This window comes from Heptranchias perlo, chromosome 27 (assembly GCF_035084215.1).
Source record: "Heptranchias perlo isolate sHepPer1 chromosome 27, sHepPer1.hap1, whole genome shotgun sequence".
Classification (NCBI taxonomy): Eukaryota; Metazoa; Chordata; class Chondrichthyes; order Hexanchiformes; family Hexanchidae; genus Heptranchias; species Heptranchias perlo.
In genome coordinates this window covers 17,544,431-17,567,672 of record NC_090351.1, presented here as the reverse complement: position 1 = coordinate 17,567,672, position 23,242 = coordinate 17,544,431, and the positions used below count along the sequence as shown (strand labels likewise).

General features: G+C 40.5%; 1 protein-coding gene across 1 annotated transcript; it reads left to right on the top strand.

Moving 5' to 3' along the window:
* The first annotated feature begins 1,403 nt into the window (after positions 1 to 1,403).
* LOC137344439 (putative leucine-rich repeat-containing protein DDB_G0290503) lies at positions 1,404 to 19,947 on the top strand. The gene is made up of 5 exons (XM_068007408.1): positions 1,404 to 1,710; positions 4,944 to 5,569; positions 5,762 to 5,915; positions 12,654 to 12,774; positions 15,841 to 19,947. The coding sequence occupies exons 1-5, from the start codon at positions 1,444 to 1,446 to the stop codon at positions 16,098 to 16,100; spliced, it is 1,428 nt and encodes a 475-aa protein (XP_067863509.1). The 5' UTR covers positions 1,404 to 1,443; the 3' UTR covers positions 16,101 to 19,947.
* The last annotated feature ends 3,295 nt before the right edge of the window (positions 19,948 to 23,242 follow it).

Genomic DNA, 23,242 nt, shown 5'->3' with positions numbered 1-23,242 from the left:
ACGCTTACCCGAAGGTCGGTGGATGAATGTCCATGACTGCTGAAGTGTTCCCCGACTGGGAGGGAACCCTCCTGTTTGGCGATTGTTGCGCGGTGTCCGTTCATCCGTTGTCGCAGCGTCTGCATGGTCTCGCCAATGTACCATGCTCTGGGGCATCCTTTCCTGCAACGTATGAGGTAGACAACGTTGGCCGAGTCACAGGAGTATGAACCATGCACCTGGTGGGTGGTGTCCTCTCGTGTGATGGTGGTATCTGTGTCGATGATCTGGCATGTCTTGCAGAGGTTACCGTGGCAGGGTTGTGTGGCGTCGTGGACGCTGTTCTCTTGAAAGCTAGGTAATTTGCTGCGAACGATGGTCTGTTTGAGGTTGGGTGGCTGTTTAAAGGCGAGTAGTGGAGGTGTGGGGATGGCCATAGCGAGGTGTTTGTCCTCATTGATGACATGTTGAAGGCTGCGGAGAACATGGCGTAGTTTCTCCGCTCCGGGGAAGTACTGGACGACAAAGGGTACTGTTGGTTGCGTCCCGTGTTAGTCTCCTGAGGAGGTCTATGCGATTTTTTGCTGTGGCCCGTCGGAACTGTCGATCGATGAGTCGAGCGTCATATCCCGTTCTTACTAGGGCGTCTTTCAGCGTCTGTAGGTGTCCATCGCGTTCCTCCTCGTCTGAGCAGACCCTGTGTATTCGCAGGGCCTGTCCATAGGGGATGGCCTCTTTGACGTGGTTAGGGTGGAAGCTGGAAAAGTGGAGCATCGTGAGGTTGTCCGTGGGCTTGCGGTAGAGTGAGGTGCTGAGGTGCCCGTCATTTATGTAGCACCTTTAACACAGAAAAACATCCCAAAGCACTTCACAGAGGCATGGTGGGGGGGGGGGGGGGGAAATACTGACTTATACTAGTAACGCCATGGGAGTACCACTAATAAATTTGTATAAATTAATGGTCGAACAAGCACATCAAATTACAACAAAGAAGAAATGCATTCATATAGTGCCTTTCACGTCCTCAGAACATCCCAACGTACCTTACAGGCATTGAATTACTTTTGAAGTGTAGTAATTTGTTTTGTAGACAAACGTAGCAGCCAACTTTTGCACAATTACTTCTAAACCTCAGCAATATTTTTATACCTATAGCCTGTTACACGTTGCGTTTTCAAATAGATTTCAGCAGGGCTCAGACTAGTTAAAATACATGTGGAGAACATCCTGATTTTTATTATAAGAAGAATCGCATTCCAGGCTTGTGGTTGGTGTAATGATGTCGTTCCAAAGCCGGGTGTCCTCATGTCATTGGCTCCGGCAACTATCAAACGGTGTCTTTGCCTCTAATTGGGCGATCCGAGTTTGGGCAGCCTATCACTGACTTAGACCCATCTGTCAATCATGTCAGTTTCAGGTCCACGGCGGAAGTTGGAAGGAAAGTTTTGGTAGAAGTTTGTAACTATGAGAAATCGGAAAGGAAAAGGTGGCCAGCGGGGCGAGGATAACTCCACCCGACCTGACAGTAAGGATGCGTCCGAAGCTCCAACTGGTCTGTCCTTGCTGTGGACTTTGCTCCTGCTGGTTGTCGCCGGTTGCGGGGTTGGCGGCTGGTATGTTCAGCAGCAGCTCCAAACCATCGGCAGCCTGGATAAAACCATCCAAATCCTACAAAAGAAATTGTCTCAGTTCGAAACGATCCAGGCTCAACTGAATGAGCTGGACCAGAAGGTAAGTACCTAACTCGGGCGACAACCCCCTCCCTCCTTATTTCATTCAGTTAATTGACAATTTTGGGCTGGTTGGGAGTTTAACACCTTGCAATCCGCTGCAATATTAAACGTAATCCGAATACTCCCGGGGGAAGGGAGAGAGGAGTGGGGTACAAGATTTTTATGAACTGGAAAATGTTCATAACTTATAATATACATAGAAATGTCATTTTCAGGACGCTGTATGATGGAAAAGTGTCCAGATTTTGAAACTTTTGAATATTTCAAGTCTACATATGGAATAGTATCATAGAGCCTGCAGCACATGGCATTCAGCCCAACTGGTCTGTGTCGGCATTTATGCTCCACAGGAGCCTCCTCCCACCTCTTCATTAAAGGCTATCAGCATATTTTTTTTCCTTTCTCCCTCATGTGCTTATTAAGCTTCCCCTTAAATGCATCTCTAACTATTTGCCTCAACTACTACTTGTGGTAGCACATTCTTACCATTCTTTGGAACATAGGAACAGGTGTAGGCCATTCGGTCCCTCAATTCTGTTTCGCCATTCAATGAGATCATGGCTGATCTGTATCCTAACTCCATCCACCCGTCTTTGCTCCATATCCCTTTAATACCCTTGGCTAGCAAAAATCTATCGATCTCAGATTTAAAATTATTAATTGAGCTAGCATCCGCTGCTTTTTGTGAGAGTTCCACACTTCTCCCAACCTTTGCATGAAGAAGTGTTTCCTAACGTCTCTCCAGAATGACCTGGCTCTAATTTTAAGGTTATGTCCCCTTGTCCTAGACTTCCCCAGCAGCAGAAAAAAAATCTCTCTACCCCATCAATTCCATTCAAAATAATAAAAACCCCTTAATCGAATTACCCCTTAACTTTCTATATTCCAGGGAATACAAACCTAGTTTATGTAATCTCTGCTCATAATGTAACCCTGGGAGCCCTGGTAACCTTCTGGAGCATTGCACTCCTTCCAAGGGCAGTATATCCTTTCTAAGGTACGGTGCCCAGAACTGTACACAGTGTTCCAGATGTGGTCTAACCAGGGCTTTGTATAGCTGTAGCAAAACTTCCCTTTATATTCTAGCCCTTTAGTTATAAAGGTTAACATTCCATTAGACTTTTTGATTATTTGTTGTACTGCACTATTACATTTTAGTGATCTGTGCACATAGAGCCCTAAATCTCTTTGGACCTCCACTGGTCCTAATTTTTCACTATTTAAAAATACTTGGATCTATCTTTTCTAGGTCCAAAATGGATGATCCTTTGGGTAAAGAAGTTTCTCCTGAATTCCCTATTAGATTTATTAGTGGCTATCTTCTATTTATGATCTCTAATTTTGGACTACCCACAAGTGAAAATATTTTCTCTGTCTATCCTATTGAACCTGTTTCATTATCTTAAAGACCTCTATCTGGTCACCCCTCAGCCTTTTCTAGAGAAAAGAGGCCCAGCCTAATCAGCCTTTCCTGATAAGTATATCCTCTCAGTTCTGGTATCATCCTTGTGAATCTTTTTTGCACCTTCTCCAGTGCTTCTACCTCCTTTTTATAATATGGCGACCAGAACTGTCCAAATGTGGTCTAACCAAGGTTCTATACAAGTTTAACATAACTTCTCCGTTTTTCAATTCTATCCCTCTAGAAATGAACCCCATTGCTTGGTTTTGCTTTTTTTTAATGGTCTTATTAACCTGCATCGATACATTTAGTGATTTGTGTATCTGTACCCCAAGATCCCTTTGCTCTTCTACCCCATTTAGACTTTATTATCTAAGCAGTATGTGGTCTTATTCTTCCGACTAAGATGCACCACCTCACACTAACCTATATTGAAATTAATTTGCCAATTACATGCCCATTCTGCAAGTTTATTAATGTTTGCTTGTATTTTGTCGCATTCTTCCTTTGTATTAACTATACCCCACCCCCCAAATTTGGTGTCATCCGCAAATTTTGAATTGTACCTCCGAGTGAGGGAAATTCACACCTGTGCCAGCCTGTGTCATGTTTATATAAAGTGATATCAATTCACATCAGTGTTAGTACTGTAACCTACCAGTACTGAACTAATGGCTAATAGCCAAACTCCCAAGAAAATATTAGTTTCTCCCCCACTCCTCCCATAAAGATTTATTAAAATCTTTATCTGGTCAAGGTTTGAGTTAAACACAAATTTAAAGCTAATTTAAATTTGGGCAGCTTGCTGAAGATAAGTTAAAGCTTTTCTATTTGAGTATCAATTTTAATTTTTGATCTAACCTGGAGACTATCACTGAGCTCTTTTCACTTTGCAAATTTGTTGCATAAACTTGGCTCCAAGTTTGATTTGCTTTGTCCATTTGTATCAAATCATGCACTGCTGTGGTTTGATGTAACCATTCTATAGGGATGCTGCCCATCAATAATCACTCAAGAGTGCCTGAACCACCCTACTGATAACAATGGGGGGGGGGGGTATCTCGACCCTTGCCCAAAAATGTAACTCCTATCTTTTCATCTTAGAAATAATTTTAATAAACAATGCATGCTGTTAAAATATTCTTGTTTTTTTTTTCTTTTTCCTCATATTGTGCATCCTATAATAGTGCTGATCACTACCCCATCTTGAAGCCACCAGTGCAGTCAACACACATGCTCACAGTATTAACAGGTAGTGAATAAAGAAAGAAAAAAATAGCTTGCATTTATATAGCAATACATGAGTGTATTTCTGTTGTTTTGAGACAAGATTTTAAATCTATTCCAGAAAGAGGAGATGGAGGCCTGCTTTTACCTCAGAGTCTCCATTGATTCCATCACCCCCACATCTATAGGCAAATTGGGTCCATTACAATCGTAGGAAAATAGCAAACCTGTTAGTCAGCTACAAATTTTTATGCTGTTTTCTTTTCCCCTCTATTTCTCAGCAGCTTCCTTGGAAGTGGGTCTGAATTTTAAAGTAATTCTCTGGGGAGAAATATAAGAGACTAAGGCAAAGAAAAAGAGAAGGGGAAAGTATTAGTTGAAAATGTTTAGCTGATCTATTGTGTTTTGAGAAAAATGCACAGTACATCATTGAGCAAACAATCAGTATATAGTTGGTCTGAAGTGGAAATGTGGGTGCAAAGTAGGAAAAAAATCCACTCTTCAGCACTGCTTGTGCCTCATTCATAGAGAACAAATACACACAAAAAGCAAGCATGTAATATTTATCTCCTCTGAAAAAAATATTTTTGCTTTTATTTCAGGTGTTGATCACAGAAGAATATGAACAAAAGTTGCTGAATCTCGAAGTTGCTCAGTCTGATTCTGAACATAAAATAGATAAAGCAACAGCAGCTGTGGCACAAATTCAGTCCTCTGACCTGGATAATAAGTTGACTGCACTTCAGTCAGAGATGAGTAAAAGCCTGAGTGAGCTCAGGAAGGACTTACTCACAAAGAATGACTTGCAGTACGTGGAGGATTCCATTGAGGTTCTTAGAGAAATTGAATTTGCAAGGACTGAACAGCAAGTTGCAAGTATGAGGTCTGCAGGTTCAAAACTGGAAGACAGTGTAAATTCACTCTCTGCTTATTTGTCAAGTTTAACCAGTCGAGTTACAAGCCTAGAAGCAGAGAGACAGGACCTTCAAGCTCTACAGCAAAGTGCTGAGGACATGAACACGGTCAAAGAGTTAATGGACCATAGTCTTCCCTCCCTCTCCAACGGCGTGATTACATTAACAAAACAATTAAATCAGACAACTCTGATGACTGATGCTATACAGTCACAGGTAGCGCAGCATGGCAAAGAACTACTGGGACTTAAAGAGACTGCATCAGCCCAACAAGCAGAGCAACTCTCCAGTAAAGAAGAGCTGGAAAATATCAGGTTAAACCATGTTTTTGTCAGGGGGGTGGGGAATTGTGATTGAAAAGTAAAATAAAATGTTAAGAATGAATAAAGCACCCATTAAATTCTTATTGATTCATCCCAGTTCTGATGTGTTTGAGATTTTCTGTGTTCTGCATAAAATGAATACTACTTGGATAATACCATATTCCCTGTTATATCTATTTTCAGGGAACTGGCCTATCGGTTACAAACAGAGAAGGCCTCTGTGGAAGAACTGGAGAATGCTGTTAGAAACACTGTTGCTGGTGATGTCAGCAAGTTGCAGGACAGAAGTAATAAAATGGATGAAGTGGTAGCCAATCTGCAGAATCACATCACAAAGGTAAAACACCAAAAAGTCCAGATTGTTCACCTTCAATAAATCCAAAAATGGATCTGATTATATTGTTTTACTTTGAAATCCCTTACTTCGGAGTCTACCGTATGAAACTGGAAATTTAGTTTCTATGTCATTTTTGGATATCATGCACATTGATCTCAAAAAGGGTTAGCTCTGAGAAATTCCTGGTTTGGTTAATCAACATGATTAAAGAAATCATTACCTTCTGTTTTGAAACTCATTGGAATGGAAATTCACTGCCTGAGTTCTTCACAAGTCAATGGCTAATGTGCCTAAAGGGCAGTCAGCACTATACAGTTGTTGATAGTAGAGGTCATTATATTGCATTCTGCATGACGGAACTCTTCACCATTCTGGCTTATTGCGCTTTTTGGTTTTTTTTAAATAGCTTGTCAGGTTTGCAGACTTCTGTTGGGTTGTGTTGCCTTGTAATAAAGCTTTGAATAGATTACAGAAAAATGGCTTCTGGATTTAGGTTTATGATTGAAGTTGTGAGTTTGGTATTTCATCTGCGTAGAGTTCTGTAAATGAACACATGACAGAGGGCGCTCCAAAAAAACTGAATAAAATTAAATAATTTTGGCCCTATACACACCGCCAAAACTTTGTGCTCTACTGACAGCTTTTCCATCGTTTAAAAGAGCAAATAGGAGGAACCAAATCTTTTTTGAAGTAATTTTTTGAAGTCTCCTTTGGCACAATGTAGTAGCAGTGATTAACCCACAAAAACAGTTCTGTGGGTATGCCTGAAGCTGTGATGAATTGAGTCTTACAATTCTTCTTTAAGTAAAATAAATTGATCAATAGGAAATGCTTAACCCATGGTACATCTTCCTCAGCTTTTAAAGTTTATGTTTTTTAAAAAAGAAAATACCTTTTATCTGCATTTCACATAACTTTTCTGCTGAAACCTGTATTTGGCTGTTTTTAGTATTGTTGAGACTGCAGTGAAAAATTCAGGCTCACAAAGGGAAAAGCGATTTGCCATGCTACATGTTAGTGGCATTGATATTTTTAGTCTCTTTGGAAGTCACCCACTTTCCTAAATATAACTGCCTTTTAAGAACTGCAGTTTTTATGTTCAAAAATTTGTATTCATGTGCCGCATGTTTTCTGAAGAGTTGTAACCAGCTCAAGGTAACAAATGTTGAAATAAAGACATTTGAACATTTCAGAATTTCACTAATGGAGCAACTAGTGTATAAATTGCTTCACCCAAGAGACTATTTGAGGTATTTTTTGTGTGAATGTGCAGAATATTTTCCATCAAGGTTGAAGTGCATCTATGCCCAAACTGAAAGCTACCAGGCAGTAGAAAAATATGGAAAAGTACAGCGCACCTGCATATTGAGGAGGGGGATGAAATATGCTAGTGGGGGGGATTCCTTTTTGCTATGTTGCTGCACCAAATGGTTAGCGAGCAGGGTCCACAGAAAATCCCTGTAACTACAGATATTTTAGAAGGAAAACTTATTTACTACTTTAAACACAGGCAATAAACTGGTAGGAATGGACAATTGCAAGCATAGCTTTAAGTATGATGTCCTTGATCTAAGGAATCGAATTGTGTGTTTGTATTTTAAAAGTGCACTGTAAATGTTCTTGATGTTGTAATTGAATTCTGTGAATATTAAAATGAGACCAGGAACTTTGAACAAGTTCCTCTTCATTCACTCTAATATCTGCTCTTCGGTAAAACCTGGCTCTCCGCAGTGTGCTTGGAATGAAATCAGTTGATTAATGTAATGTGGCATTGTCTGGGTTCAGTAGATATTGGGATAATTTGATTGACTTCGGTGCACATTGGTAAACAATGGGCAATGTAAGAGCATAACTTCAAAGCAAAGCTAAAACTTTTGTTCTCCCAATAATAAAGTAATATAAACATTACAGTAAACTATTTTGTTTTCAAACTGCCCATTTACATTTCACTGAAAATCTTCTTTTGAGGATTTTTGCTGTCTTGTACAAACCATTAAAGTCATGCTACAGACATCTCAGCTTTTGCATGCGCATTTCAGTGATTCCCTGCCAGGATTGATGCGCCTTCCACTGTGACTGTACAAATGGCTCCATCCAACTATAGCCAAATATGTTCGTACGGGCATGTGGAACATTTTCCAACCAGGCCAACCGTAATCTGAGCTGTAATTTTTCTTTAGCTTTCACAAGAATAGTGCAAGTTACACCATGGTTGGCTTCATTTGACATCAAAACTAGATGAGTCAAGGGTACAAGATCACTAATGATGTGATCACTAGGGATGCTCTTGAACAGTTGAGATCTTTGCTGACTGTACATGGGATTTAAATCCTTCTAGGTGACATTCTCATAAGTAAAAGTTTGAAATAATTTTGCTTAAACAATTTTCCTTACTTAAGAAAGGATATACTTGCCATAGAGGGAGTGCCGCGAAGGTTCACCAGACTGATTCCTGGGATGGTAGGACTGTCGTATGAGGAGAGATTGGGTCGATGAGGCCTGTATTCACTAGAGTTTAGAAGAATGAGAGGGGATCTCATTGAAATGTACAAAATTCTGACAGGGCTAGACAGACTGGATGCAGGAAGGATGTTTCCCCTGGCTGAGGGGGTTTGAGAATGAGGGGGTCACAGTCTCAGGATACAGGGTAGGACATTTAGGACTGAGATGAGGTGAAATGCCCTCACCCAGAAGTGGTGAATCTGTGGAATTCTCTACCACAGAAGGCTGTGGAGGCCAAGTCACTGAATATATTTAAGAAGGAACTAGATAGATTTCTAGACACAAAAGGCATCAAGGGGTATGGGGAGAGAGCGGGAATATGATATTGAGATAGAGGATCAGCCATGATCATAATGAATGGTGGAGTAGGCTCGAAGGACCAAATGACCTACTCCTGCTCCTATTTTCTATGTTTCTTTATTTCTAACATTTGTACCTCTTTTCTGCACTGCGATTTACAATCTATTAATGACTCAGATGAAGGGACTGAGTGTAATGTATCCAAGTTTGCTGACAATACAAAGCTAGGATGGCACGTAAGCTGTGAGGAGGACAAGAAGGTGGCAGATGGAGTATAATATGGGGAAATGTGAGGTTATTCACTTTTTGGTAGAAAGAATGGAAAAACAGAATATTTTTTAAATGGTGAAAACTATTAAATGTTGGTGTTCAGAGAGATCTGGGTGTCCTCGTACAAGAAACACAGAAAGTTAACATGCAAGCAATTAAGAAGGCAAATGGTATGTTGGCCTTTATTGCAAGGGGGTTGGAGTACAAGAGTAAGGCAGTTTTGCTGCAATTGTACAGGGCTTTGGTGAGACCATACCTGGAGTGCTGTGTACAGTATTGGTCTCCTTACCTAAGGAAGGATATACTTGCCATAGAGGCGGTGGAACGAAGGTTCACTAGATTGATTCCTGGGATAAGAGGGTTGTCCTATGAGGAGAGATTGAGTAGAATGGGCCTGTACTCTCTCTGGAGTTTAGAAGAATGAGAGGTGATCTCATTGAAACATATTAGATTCTGAGAGGGCTTGACAGGGGTCGGAAATTTAGGACTGAGATGAGGAGGAATTTCTCCACTCAGAGGGTTGTGAATCTTTGGAATTCTCTACCCAGGAGGGCTGTGGATGCTGAGTCGTTGAGTATATTCAAGACTGAGATCGATAGATTTTTGGACTCTAAGGGAATCAAGGGATATGGGGATTGGGTGGGAAAGTGGAGTTGAGGTCGAAGATCAGCCATTATCTTAATGAATGGAGGAGCAAGCTCGAGGGGCTGCAAGGCCAACTCCTGCTCCTATTTCTTATGTATTATGTTAACCACAATGGGGATAATGGGAAGACTTAGAAGTGGAAGGAGCAATGGAAGATAACACCAAAATGGAAATATTTCGGCGGTGACATTGGAATATTAAAATCCTGTCCTCCAAAACTCAATAGCGAGAGCAGAATGTAAGTTCAAACATTAAATCCTGAATGGCAAAACTTAAAGGACAAAATGAGAATAGTCTGGAATTTTGTACATGTTCCATAATGTAACTGAATGTTGTACAAGTTTAACACACACAGATGTTACTGATGATGATCAAGTCAGAACCCTTTGATTGTGTCACAATCTGGTAACACAGCCTTCATCAGCTCATGCTCTATACCTAGTTGACTCTTTTATTAAAAGTAAAATACTGCGGATGCTGGAAAACTGAAATAAAAACAGAAAATGCTGGAAAAGTTCAGCAAGTGAGGCAGCATCTTTGGAGATCGAAACAGAGTTAACGTTTCATTGTTTAATTCACTGCTACTTCTTTTCCAGGAATGTCCACCTTGAAGAATGTTGGCAGGTAAAATCAAGAAAAATCCAAAGAAGTTTTATAAATACTTATAACTAAAGAAAGAGTAGGGCCTATTAGAAACCAAAAAGGTAACCTATGTGTGGAGGCAGAAGATGTGGGTATGGTTTTCACAAAAGAGGAGGACGATGCAGACATTGTAGTTAAGGAGGAGGAGTGTGAAATGGTGGATGGGATAAACATCGTGAAAGAGGAAGTATTAAGGGGATTAGCACCTTTTTGATAGTAAATGAATCACCAGGCCCAAATGAAATGTATTCCAGGCTGTTAAAAGAAGCAAGGGAGGAAATAGCGGAGGCTCTAACCATCATTTTCCAATCCTCCCTGGCTGCAGGCATGTGCCAGAGGATTGGAGGTCTGCTAACATTGTACCATTGTTTAAAAAGGGAGAAAGGGATAGACCGAGTAATTACAAGCCAATCAGTCTAACCTCTGTGGTGGGCAAATTATTGGAATCAATTCTGAGGGACAGGATAAACCAGCACGTAGAAAGGCACGGATTAATCAAGGGCAGTCAGCGTGGATTTATTAAGGGAAGGTTGTGTCTGACTTGCTCAATTGAATTTTTTGAGGAGGTAACCAGGAGGGTCGATGAGGGTAGTGCATTTGATGTAGTCTACGTGGAATTTAACAAGGCTTTTGACAAGGTCCCACATGGCAGACTGGTCAAAAAAGTAAAGCCCATGAGATCCAAGGGAAAGAGGCAAATTGGATCCAAAATTGGCTCAGTAGTAGGAAGCAAAGGGTAATGGTCAATGGGTGTTTTTGTGACTGGAAGGCTGCTTCCAGTGGGGTTCCGCAGGGCTCAATACTAGGTCCCTTGCTTTTTGTGATATATATTAATGATTTGGACTTAAATGTAGGGGGCATGATTAAGAAGTTTGCAGATGTTACAAAAATTGGCCATGTGGTTGATAGTGAGGAGGAAAGCTATAGACTGCAGGAAGATATCAATGGACTGGTCAGGTGGGCAGAAAAGTGGCAAATGGAATTCAGTCCGGTGGTAATGCATTTGGGGAGGGCAAACAAGGCAAGGGAGTACACAATAAATGGGAAGATACCAAGAGATGTAGAGAAGTGAGGGGCCTTGGAGCGCAAGTCCGCAAGGTAGCAGGACAGGTAGATAAGGTTGTTAAGAAGGCATACGGGATATTTTCCTTTATTAGCCAAGGCATAGAATATAAGAGCGGGGAGGTTATGTTAGAACTGTATAAAACAGTAGTTAGGCCACAGCTTGAATACTGTGTACAGTTCTGGTGACCACATTACAGGATGAATGTAATTGTACTAGAGAAGGTGCAGAGGAGATTTACGAGGATGTTGGCAAGACTGGAGAATTTTAGCTATGAGAAAAGATTGGATAGGCTACGGTTGTTTTCTTTGGAATTGAGGAGGCTGAGGGGTGATTTAATTGAGGTGTACAAAATTATAAAGGGCCTGGATAGAGTGGCTAGGAAGGACCTATTTCCCTTAGCAGAGAGGTCATTAACCAGGGGGCATAGATTTAAATGGTAGAAGGATTGGAGGGGAGCTGAGGAAAAATGTTTTGGGGATCTGGAATGCACTGCCTGAAAGGGTGGTAGAGGCAGAAACCTTCATCACATTTAAAAGGTACTTGGATATGCACTTGAAGTGCCATAATCTACAAGGCTATGGACCAAGTGCTGGAAAGTGGGATTAGGCTGGGTGGCTCTTTTTTGGCCGGCGCGGACATGATGGGCTCAATGACCTCCTTCTGTGCTGTAAATATTCTACGATTCTAAGAAGTTCTACTCTTCTCTCCAGTATTTCCTTTTTGTCTCTAGACAAAAGGTCTTCGACCTGAAATGTTAACTCTGTTTCTTTCTCCACAGATGCTGCCTCACTTGCTGAGCTTTTCCAGCATTTTCTGACTCTTATATGGTTGTAGGCAACTGATACATCTCTCAATTTTGATCATGTACACTATTGCGGGCACAAAACTGTTCTACCAATGGGCTAGTAACAAAGTGGGTGGTTCATTGGGTTAGACACTGGCCTTTCACCTCTGGGATCTGTTGCCCAAGCTTTCTTTAGGATTTCCATTCTTCATCCAGGTTTTCCAGCTGTCTTTACACTCGTCCAAGTGCGGATAAGATGTGATTATCAAGTCAAAGAGCTGAATATTTGTAACCGTAGAGAGATTGTAATCTTAATTAATTTTCCTCCTATATTACCCTTTACACCCTGTTAAATTGTGCAGGTCCACACATGTAATATAGCCTATGTAAATATGTAGTAGGACATCCACTCAAAATGAATGTGGAACTGAGAGTCAGCTGAACAAACTGGCACAGGATGCATATACTGATCCTAACATGAGTTCCATATAAATAAGCATTGACATTGTGATTTTTTTTTAAAATTCAGGTTGAAAGTAATGGGATCAATCAAAGTAAACAGCTAGCAGATGCTTTGGATCAAGCAATTCATACTCTGCAAAAAAGCTTGGTAAAAATTGAAACAAATCTCAAGAACACCGTAGAGCAATGTAAGTATTGTCACATCAGAGCGTGTTACTGATCACAAATAATCCAATGACACTTGTCTCAAGATGCCTTGCTGGTTTTAAAAAAAAATCCTTTTTGTTAATTTTCTCCTCTTCTGAAGGTACTTTCATGGGTGGTTCTGTGGGCTCATTCTCCCTCTAGTACCATACCCAGATGCCCATTGTTCATGTGTGGGCCTTGACTCTGACTATTGACCAGCTATTCATCATCATGGGCTTGGCAGTCAAGACCAATCCTTTCTTGAGCCAAACATCTATGCACATAAGCATCCATTGGGGTTGCTGGATAGTGATCCGGAGTGGAAATCCTTTTTTTTCCCCCTTTCTTTCTTTCCCCCCAACCAACTCCGAGATGCTGAAGCTAATTGTAGCAACCCAACCACTGCAGTGCTTGAGATCAGCTAACAGATCTAGGACCACCTTGGTATATATGGCTTAGCTACTCACTGGATATACCCCCTCAGTCATTAGTGGAGCTTATTTTAATTGTAATGAAAATTAGTTGAAAAAAGTTACACTCAGAGAAATATTTTGCATAACATGAAGTAGATTTAATTTTAGAAGCTTTAGTAGCTAATCTTTATGATAGGTTAAAAAGATAGCTTTATTGTTTAAGTGCACAATCCAATTTTCATCGTCGCTGGGTCAAAATCCTGGAACTCCCTACCTAACAGCACTGTCGGAGAACCTTCACCACACGGACTGCAGCAGTTCAAGAAGGCGGCTCACCACCACCTTCTCAAGGGCAATTAGGGATGGGCAATAAATGCTGGCCTCGCCAGTGACGCCCACATCCCATGAATGAATAATAAAAAAAAAATTGCATGCTATAAATGGATATAATAGTTACCTTTTTGACAACATAATAGATTATTCACTTGTAGATATTGCAGGTTAATTTTCCATAACCATCTTATTTCCTAAAGGTAACCCACTGTTTCTCATCAGATTTCAGGTTTGGTGTGTTCTATAAACTCCTGAAAAGTTGTTTTTTGTAATTTTGAAAACATCTAAAAATGTGTTTTTTTTTATCACAAAATATTGTACATGCTTAACCAGGCTCTTTTCTAGTTATATAAAGTATAGTAGTGTCAGCCTTAGCTCAATGGTAGAAATTTCATCTGAGTCCGAAAGTCATTGGTTCAAGACCCGTTTCAGGACTTGACCGTATAACCTAACCTGACATTTCATTGTGGTACTGAGGGAGTGCTACACTGTTGGAGTTGCTGACTTTTGGATGAGATTGTAAACCGAGGTTATGTTTGCCTGCTAAGTTGGATCTAAAAGATACCGCGGTACTATTCGAAGAAGAGCAGGCGAGTTCTCCCGGCATCGTGGATAACATTTATCCTTCAACTAACACCACTGAAACAGATTGAATGGTGTTTGTGAGACCTTGCTGTGTGCAAATTGGCTATCACATTTGCCTATAAAACAAGTGACTACACTTAAATAGTAACTTCTTGACTATAAAGTACTTTCGGACATCCTGAGGACGTAAGAAATAGGAACAGGAGTAGGTCATACAGCCCCTCGAGCCTGCTCCACCATTCAATAAGACCATGGCTGATCTTCGATCTCAACTCCACTTTCCTGCCCAATCCCCATATCCCTTGATTCCCCTAGAGTCCAAAAATCTATCTATTTCAACCTTGAATATACTCAATGACTCAGCATCCACAGTCCTCTGGAGTAGAGAATTCCAAAGATTCACAACCCTCTGAAATTCCTCCTCCTCTCAGTCTTAAATGACCGACCCCTTATCCTGAGGCTATGTCCTCTAGTTCTCTCCAGCCAGGGGAAACAACCTCTCAGCATCTTCTCTGTCAAGCCCCCTCAGAATCTTATATGTTTCAATGAGATCACCTCTCATTCTTCTCAGTTAGATAGAGTATAGGCCCATTCTACTTAATCTCTCCTCATTGAACAACCCTCTCAACATGAAAGGTATTATATAAATATAAGTGTTTTCTTTTCTGTTAACACTCAATTTTTCAAAAGATTTTGTTGGTGAGTAGAGCTGAGCTTATCATATCTTTTGATCTTTAAATTTTGTAAATTATATTTTTTGGTCCAGTTATATGTTCCTTATCTTTTATACAAGAACAAATAATTTCTTCAGTGTAAGATGCTATTGCATGGTGCCCTTTGTGCATTTGATGCTTATATTGAAGTACAATCAGAAACAAAGATCCTGGAATGATTTCAAAGTAAAAATTCTGCATCTCAAACTAGTTTGACTCTGGAGGAACATTGGTATGTTGAGGGGCATCACTGTTATCTTGTCTTTGCTGTACACCAGTACTTCAGAGTCAGTGCACTGCTGCAGTATAAACGGGAAATACTGAGACCATAAGTGAAGTTGATCCACATCACTTATGCTGAGAAACAGTGGCCGTACCTGTGTTGCTTAAAAAAGAAAGTGAGCCTAAATCTGTAAAAGGATGCCCTGCCTAAGGCATTAATTCTCAAAGTTGATATTGTGAAGTACAGTAACTGTAAGCTAAATCATTTAAGAGTTCACGATGATTGGGAGGCCTTCACTGGTTTCCATACTGTTTAAACAAAACCTCTTAATTAGAAACCATTTTGCTATCTAACTCTCCCCATGGTTTGGTGAATAAACAAACAGCCAGGTGTGGTACAAAACTGTACATACCAAGAAGGTCCCAGCTTTAATTCCCGATTTGTGAGCTGTTTTCAACTGAGACACCAGTTGGATACAATAATTGTTCCCAGTAACCTTGGGCTACACTTGGAAAAGTTAACCAAGGTTCCCTCTTCTGTTCACTGTCCAATGCCTTGTGCTGAAAGTGTATGGATGCCAGGTGATGACAGCATCAGGCTCTGCTGCAACGTCATTCATGGTAAAATAGCCATCATTGTCAAGGCTCACATGTGAAGAATAGCCACTTAATTGAAGTAACAGATGGCTGTAGGCATCTGTGGAATTGTACTACATCATTAGTCCGCACTTTCAGGAGAGGAGGGGAGGATACTTGTGTGGCTGAAAATAATTCTTAGCAATGTTGCTCATCTTTTAAACAGGTCTTTCAGGAGAAGTAAGGTCTTTCTGTGAAACTTCAGAGAACTGTGCTTGGCCACACATTCGGGAAGTTAACTTTCCTCATCGCATATTGAAGGATCCAGTGATTATGCTGAGTTTGGCTGAAATCGGCTCAGTTGATTCAGTTGGAGTAACAGTAAAAACTATTGATGTTACGGACTCTGGTTTTAAGATCCAAATTAATAACATTGGAAATTATAATCTGTCATCTGTGAGAGTAAACTGGATGGTATGTGCATAATTTAAGTTGCTTTGGAAAATCTTTAAATTCCTTCAAGAATAGAACCCATTTAACTCACCAACTCTACAAGGAAAAAGTTGAAGAAAAAACCTTGGAACAACAACCACTGCTTTCAGAGATTAATATTCAATGTAAGATAGTAAGGCTCTGCTTTTTAAAGCTTACTGAGCTAAGTCAACACTAAAACAATTAACTTGTTTAGAATGAATTATTGTCATAACTGTTATGGCTATACATGCAAATGGACCAAATGTTAATATATTTTCCATCAGAATATTAGATACGTGTCAAATTTGAGAGGAACACATTCACACTTTACAAAATGGCAATTTTAAAACCAGTACACACGACGAGATAGCATAGGTATAGTAAAATAACTACACCATGCTATGGATTACTTAAGGGATTCATATCTGAGTTTACCAGCTAATTATTCCATAGATCAGAGGCCACAGGATGAGGCCCCTATTCATAAAGGAACTGTTTGGGCTGAGTGCTCTCTAATGTATATTGTTCTACTCATTTCTTTGGGAGCTGAAGTAAATTGAAATTGCAACACAAAGTAAGGAAGTCTTATCCAAATTTCTTCAGTGTTAATACTGGAATTCCTGGTTATGGTGTGGTGGCTCATAAATGAGCAAAACCGTAATTAACACATTTTCATAATGGACACAGTAGGAATATAGGAATATTAAGAACAGGAGTAAGCCATTTAGCCCTTTGAGCCTACTCCCCACGCCATTAGATCATGGTTAATCTGTACCTCAACTCCATTTACTCGTCTTTGTTCCATATCCCATGATATCCTTACCTAACAAAAATCTACCTATCTTAGTCTTGAATGCTTTAATTGTCCCAGATTTCTACTACCCTTTGTGTGAAAAAGTGCTTCCTAATTTTGCTCCTGAGTGGCCGCCATAATTTTAAGATTATGTACCCTTGTTCTTGATTTGCCCCACCAGAGGAAATAGTTTCTCCGAATCCATCCTATCAAATCCTTTTGACGTTTTAAACAGCTTGATCAGATCACCCCTCAATATTCTATACTCAAGAGAACACAAGCCAAGTTTATGCAACCTGTCCTCATAATTTAACACTCTTAAGCCCTGGTATCATTCTGGTGAATCTGCAAAGCACCCCCTCCAAGGCCAATATATCCTTCCTGAGGTGCAGTGCACAAAACTGAACATTGCACTCCAGATGGGGTCTGACCAAGGCTCTCTACAACTAAAGCATAACTTCCCTTTGTATTCCAACCCCCTTGAAATACAGGCCAATGCTCCATTAGCCTTTTTCATTGCTTTTTGTACCTGCCTACTAGCTTTTAATGATTTGTGAACTTGAACTCCAAAATCTCTTTGCTCACCTAAAGTTCTTAGTTTCTTGCTACTTAGAAAATATTGCAATTTTTCATTCTTGCATCCAACTTGGATGATCTTACACTTGGCCACATTGTACTCAGTTTGCCATAGTTTTGCCCACTCACTTAATCTGTCCAAGTGCCTTTGCAAGTTCCTGCTGCCAACTGGACTGCTTACTATCCCTTCTAACTTAGCGTTATCTGCAAACTTGGATATACATCCAAGTCGATAATAAATATGGTTTTAAAAAGTTGAGGCCTGGGAACACCACTTGTCACATCCTGCCAATCAGAGTACATACCCTTTATGCCCACTCTCTGTCTCCTACCTCCCAACCAATTTCCAACCCAAGTCAAAGCTTACCTCCATTTCCATGCGCTCTCATTTTTGCTAATGTAGACAGTTTCTTTTATAAACTCTGAACTATTATTTATGCCCTTTTTAAATTAAATTATGAGCAATATTTGTTTTGGCAATTTCAGTTATTCATCCAAGTGGTCAATCCTTCTAGATGATTTACTATTTTGATTGGTCAGTGTAATACTATGATAATCATGTGCCTGTGATTCTGTCCATCAGCTGCCCATTGACCAGCTCTGATTGGCCATGACACACCTTGTGTAGTAAGTAAAAACATTATAATAACCCACAACATTGTCTATTCACTTGATCCTCTTCAGGATAATGCACATAAAACCAAAAGATGGATAAAAAGGTGTGACTATACTTTATTAGTTTCTGCATATATCAAGAATATGTCTCTAATAATAATTCTTTATGGTTCTGTACACATACAATAGGTAGGAAAATTATTTGTATCACCCAAATCAGTCTCTGACTTTAACAGTGTTTAAAATTCAAAATGAGTTTAAAATAGCTCAGGCCAGTAGATAAGGTATATTTACATGTAACATGGAAATACTTTCACAGTGTTCCATGATATTGTGATCTAGCTTTTCCTCCTGTATTTTCTGGATGTTACTTTTAATAGAAAGTGTGCAAATAGGCATCATCCAAGATTACAAAGTTGTATTTTTCTGTGTGAGGTTAAACACAGTGCTAAAAGGAAAGATACAGGAACAAAAGAGTCAGAAAGAGCAATTCTTCATCACAGAGTTCGACTGTGCCCGAAAAAAAACTATATAAGATCCATTGTTTAGAAGAGAAGTCTAATCTACCCCAGTCCATCACCGGCATCTCCACATCATAATCTATCCTATGCAAGGGTACTTTCAGCCTTTCATGTTTAGTGACCAAACTATTCAGTTCTAAACCTTTATACTCTATATAAAGTTGGTTTACTCCCCCAAGCTGTATCCTTTAGATTGGAGAATACTGCTCACTGAAGTATATGTTCAATGTTTAATAATACAAAGCAAAACTTTAGAGGTACCAGTATCTTAAAAGTTGTATGATAGCTTTCCAATCACCCACCTAATACATCAAGGTTGAGACAAACAATTGAGCAACAGGTAAGTAGCATAGAATTACATAGAAAATGGGTATATCAGTTAATTATGATATAGTTTACATTCTTAAATAAAATGGAGATGAAAGAATTACAGAATTTCAAATGTATAGTTCTACTATACGCAACTTGTGTAGAATATTTAAAATTATCTTCTTCTCCTCCATGCCTAACAGTACATGAGGCAGCCTATTTCTTCCACTGCTTTCATATCCAACACATCATGCTCTGGATTGTTTCCATAACAAACACCGCTTTTTATGTGGACAGGTCATTAACCGGGGGGCACTGGCTAAATACAATGAGGAGTCATCAATCAGATGCAAGCACCCCCTGGATGTCATTCCAGTATTCAGAGAATGAAACTCTTGTCTCCGCTTGCCAGAGCTAAGATTATCTTCCAACCTTGAAATATCTAGGGAAAACTTTTTTTTAGTTTACTTAACAGTTCTTCCAATACTAATGAGTTGCCTTCACTTGCCTACTTTTAATTTTAAGCGGAAGGAGCATATCATTTTCCATAATTGAAGGTCAATTTGAAGGTGCATGTGCTGTCCTCCTTGGAAAGATTATAGCACTCTTGTGTTTTAAGATGTCTGTGAGAGAGGGAGGCAACAGAGAAAAATAAAACTACCAAATAGCCTGGTACTACAAGAGTTCTAAAAGTGAGTGCTTCAGGGTTTATTAAGAATGCTGCAATGTCCTATCCAAAGATAAGTTTGCTATAATGCAGAGTTGTATTGAGTAGATGGTTTTTATGTATTATAATTTTGCTCTTGAGTGTAACAGTATTGGGTGGCAAGCCTGGGTATTACATCTTGTTAATTTGTATAACTATAATGTATATCTTGGATTCAGTTTATAAAGGATCTTTTGTTTACAGCTTTTCTTTTCTGTATGTGTTAAAATTGGTGGTAATTATTTCAAGGTGGGGGCCGATTTGAACTGGATTGTGAAATAAAGTCTTTAGTTCCATTTTTTAAAATACAATTTCAATAAAACCAAACTGCCAATTTCATGAATATATCTACCCATTATATATTAAATTCAGTATGTGGGGCATGTGTTTCATTGACAATTCATTCCTGCTGTACCTGTTACTTCTATCGGTGGCAGATGGATATTTTCAGTGTTAAAGGTGTCACTGGTAGAAGCTATTTTATAGTGAGAATATATTATCTAGTGATTCTGCAATCTAGCCACTGGTGTCCTGCAAATTACTCTGTTTTCTGAATTTTTTTTACTCCCATTTTATCTTCCTTAGTAACAGACAAGGAGGACCATGCAGGTAGCGCAGGAGTCGCCTTAGTGCATCTCACTAACCGGTAATACCGCTGAGGGCGATGGTTCCTCTGAGGAGTACAGCCAGAGCCAAGTCCACGGCATCACGGGTGGCTCAGCTGTACGGGGGGAGGGGGGTGGGTGAGGAGGAAGGTCAGGAAAGCAATGGTGATGGGGGATTCAATAGTTAGGGGAACAGACAGGCATTTCTGTGGCGGCAGACGTGAGTCCAGGATGGTACATTGCCTCCCTGGTGCCGGAGTCGAGGATGTAACTGAGCGGCTGCAGAACATTCTGAAGAGTGAAGAGTGAACAGCCAGAGATTATGGTCCATATCGGTACCAATGACAGATAGAAAGAGGGATGAGGTCCTGCTGGTAGATTTTAGGGAGCTAGGAAAGAGACTTAATAAGCAAGACCTCAAAGGTAGTAATCTCTGGATTATTGTTTAAGAAGGGCGGCAGGGAAAAGCCTGGATTATTGTTTAAGAAGGGCGGCAGGGAAAAGCCTGGGAACTACAGACGGGTGAGCCTGACATCTGTAGTGGGTAAGTTGTTAGAGGGTATTCTGAGGGACAGGATCTACAGGCATTTGGAGAGGCAGGGACTGATCAGGAACAGTCAGCATGGTTTTGTGAGAGGAAAATCATGTCTCACGAATTTGAGTTTTTTGAAGGGGTAACCAAGAAGATAGATGAGGGCTGTGCAGTAGACGTGGTCTACATGGACTTCAGCAAAGCCTTTGACAAGGTACCGCATGGTAGGTTGTTACATAAGGTTAAATCTCACGGGATCCAAAGTGAGGTAGCCAATTGGATACAAAATTGGCTTGACGACAGAAGACAGAGGGTGGTTGTAGAGGGTTGTTTTTCAGACTGGAGGCCTGTGTCCAGCAGTGTGCCTCAGGGATCGGTGCTGGGTCCGCTGTTATTTGTTATTTATATTAATGATTTGGATGAGAATTTAGGAGGCATGGTTAGTAAGTTTGCAGATGACACCAAGATTGGTGGCATTGTGGACAGTGAAGAAGGTTATCTAGGATTGCAACGGGATCTTGATAAATTGGGCCAGTGGGCCGATGAATGGCAGATGGAGTTTAATTTAGATAAATGTGAGGTGATGCATTTTGGTAGATCGAATCGGGCCAGGACCTACTCCGTTAATGGTAGGGCGTTGGGGAGAGTTATAGAACAAAGAGATCTAGGAGTACAGGTTCATAGCTCCTTGAAAGTGGAGTCACAGGTGGATAGGGTGGTGAAGAAGGCATTCGGCATGCTTGGTTTCATTGGTCAGAACATTGAATACAGGAGTTGGGATGTCTTGTTGAAGTTGTACAAGACATTAGTAAGGCCACACTTGGAATACTGTGTACAGTTCTGGTCACCCTATTATAGAAAGGATATTATTAAACTAGAAAGAGTGCAGAAAAGATTTACTTGGATGCTATCGGGACTTGATGGTTTGACTTATAGGGAGAGGTTAGATAGACTGGGACTTTTTTCCCTGGAGAGTAGGAGGTTAAGGGGTGATCTTATAGAAGTCTATAAAATAATGAGGGGCATAGATAAGGTAGATAGTCAAAATCTTTTCCCAAAGGTAGTGGAGTCTATAACGAGGGGACATAGATTTAAGGTGAGAGGGGAGAGATACAAAAGGGTCCAGAGGGGCAATTTTTTCACTCAAAGGGTGGTGAGTGTCTGGAACGAGCTGCCAGAGGCAGTAGTAGAGGCGGGTACAATTTTGTCTTTTAAAAAGCATTTGGACAGTTACATGGGTTAGATGGGTATAGAGGGATATGTGCCAAGTGCAGGCAATTGGGACTAGCTTAGTGGTATAAACTGGGCGACAAGGACATGTTGGGCCGAAGGGCCTGTTTCCACGTTGTAACTTCTATGATTCTATGATTACTAGTGCGTGGCATCGGGGAGTATAGAAATAGGAGGATAGAGCAGATGAATGCGTGGCTGGAGAGATGTTGCAGGGGGGAGAGCTTTAGATTCCTGGGGCATTGGGACCAGCTCTGGGGGAAGTGGAACCTGTACAGACTGGACAGGTTGCACTTCAACAGAGCTGGGACCAATATCCTCGTGGGGAGGTTCATTAATGCTGTGGGGGAGGGTTTAAACTAATTTGGCAGGGGGATGGGGCACCAGGATTTCGCATTGGAAAGGAGAAACAAGGTGCACTAAAGATTGTGAGAGACAGATAGCAATGGAGTAATAAATTGTATGGTATTAGGTGGGATCAGACTAAAAGAGAATACAGGAAGGTCTAAGATAGGTTTACAGTGCAGAAGTGCACAAAGCATGGTAAATAAGGTTGGTGAGCTACAGGTGCAAATAGCCACATGGGAATATGATGTTGTGCTGATGTTGTGGAGACCTGGCTCAAAAAAGGGCAGGATTGGATACTAAATATTCCTGGATACATGGTGTTCAGGAAAGATAGGAAAGAAAGGAGGTTTGGGGGGGTGGGGGTGGTGGTTGTTGGCAATTTTGATAAAGGAGAATATTGTAGTGCTGGAGAGAGGGGATGTCCTGGAAGGTCTAGGACAGAATCTATTTGGTTAGATAGATTCTGTCCCAGAGGTGCCATTACACGACTGGGTGTATTCTATAGGCCACCAACTAGTAGGAAGGATATAGAAGAGCAATATAGAGGGAAATTACAGAAAGGTGCAAGAGCCATAAAGTAGTAATAAAGGGGAACTTAAATTATCCAAATATAGACTGGGATAGTATTAGTGTAAAGGGCAGAGAGGGGGAAGAATTTCTGAAGTGTGTTTGGGAGAACTTTCTTGATCATTACGTTTCCGACCCAACGAGGAAGGAGGCATTTCTGGATCTGTTTCTGGGGAATGTGGTGGGTCAAGTGGAGCAAGTATCAGTGGGGGAACATTTAGGGAACAGTGATCATAGTATCATAAGATTTAGATTAGATATGGAAAAGGACAAGGAGCACTCTAGATTTTAAAAATACTTAATTGGAGGAGGGCTAATTTCAGTGGGTAGAGAATGGACCTGGCCTGGGTAA

What these genes read in the sequence shown, in the direction of transcription:
- LOC137344439 (XM_068007408.1), top strand. Translation starts at nt 1,444, where the DNA reads ATGAGAAATCGGAAAGGAAAAGGTGGCCAGCGGGGCGAGGATAACTCC. An exon ending in GAAGAGCTGGAAAATATCAG is followed by an intron (nt 5,570 to 5,761) that starts GTTAAACCATGT and finishes ATCTATTTTCAG; the next exon opens with GGAACTGGCCTATCGGTTAC. An exon ending in CAAGAACACCGTAGAGCAAT is followed by an intron (nt 12,775 to 15,840) that starts GTAAGTATTGTC and finishes TCTTTTAAACAG; the next exon opens with GTCTTTCAGGAGAAGTAAGG.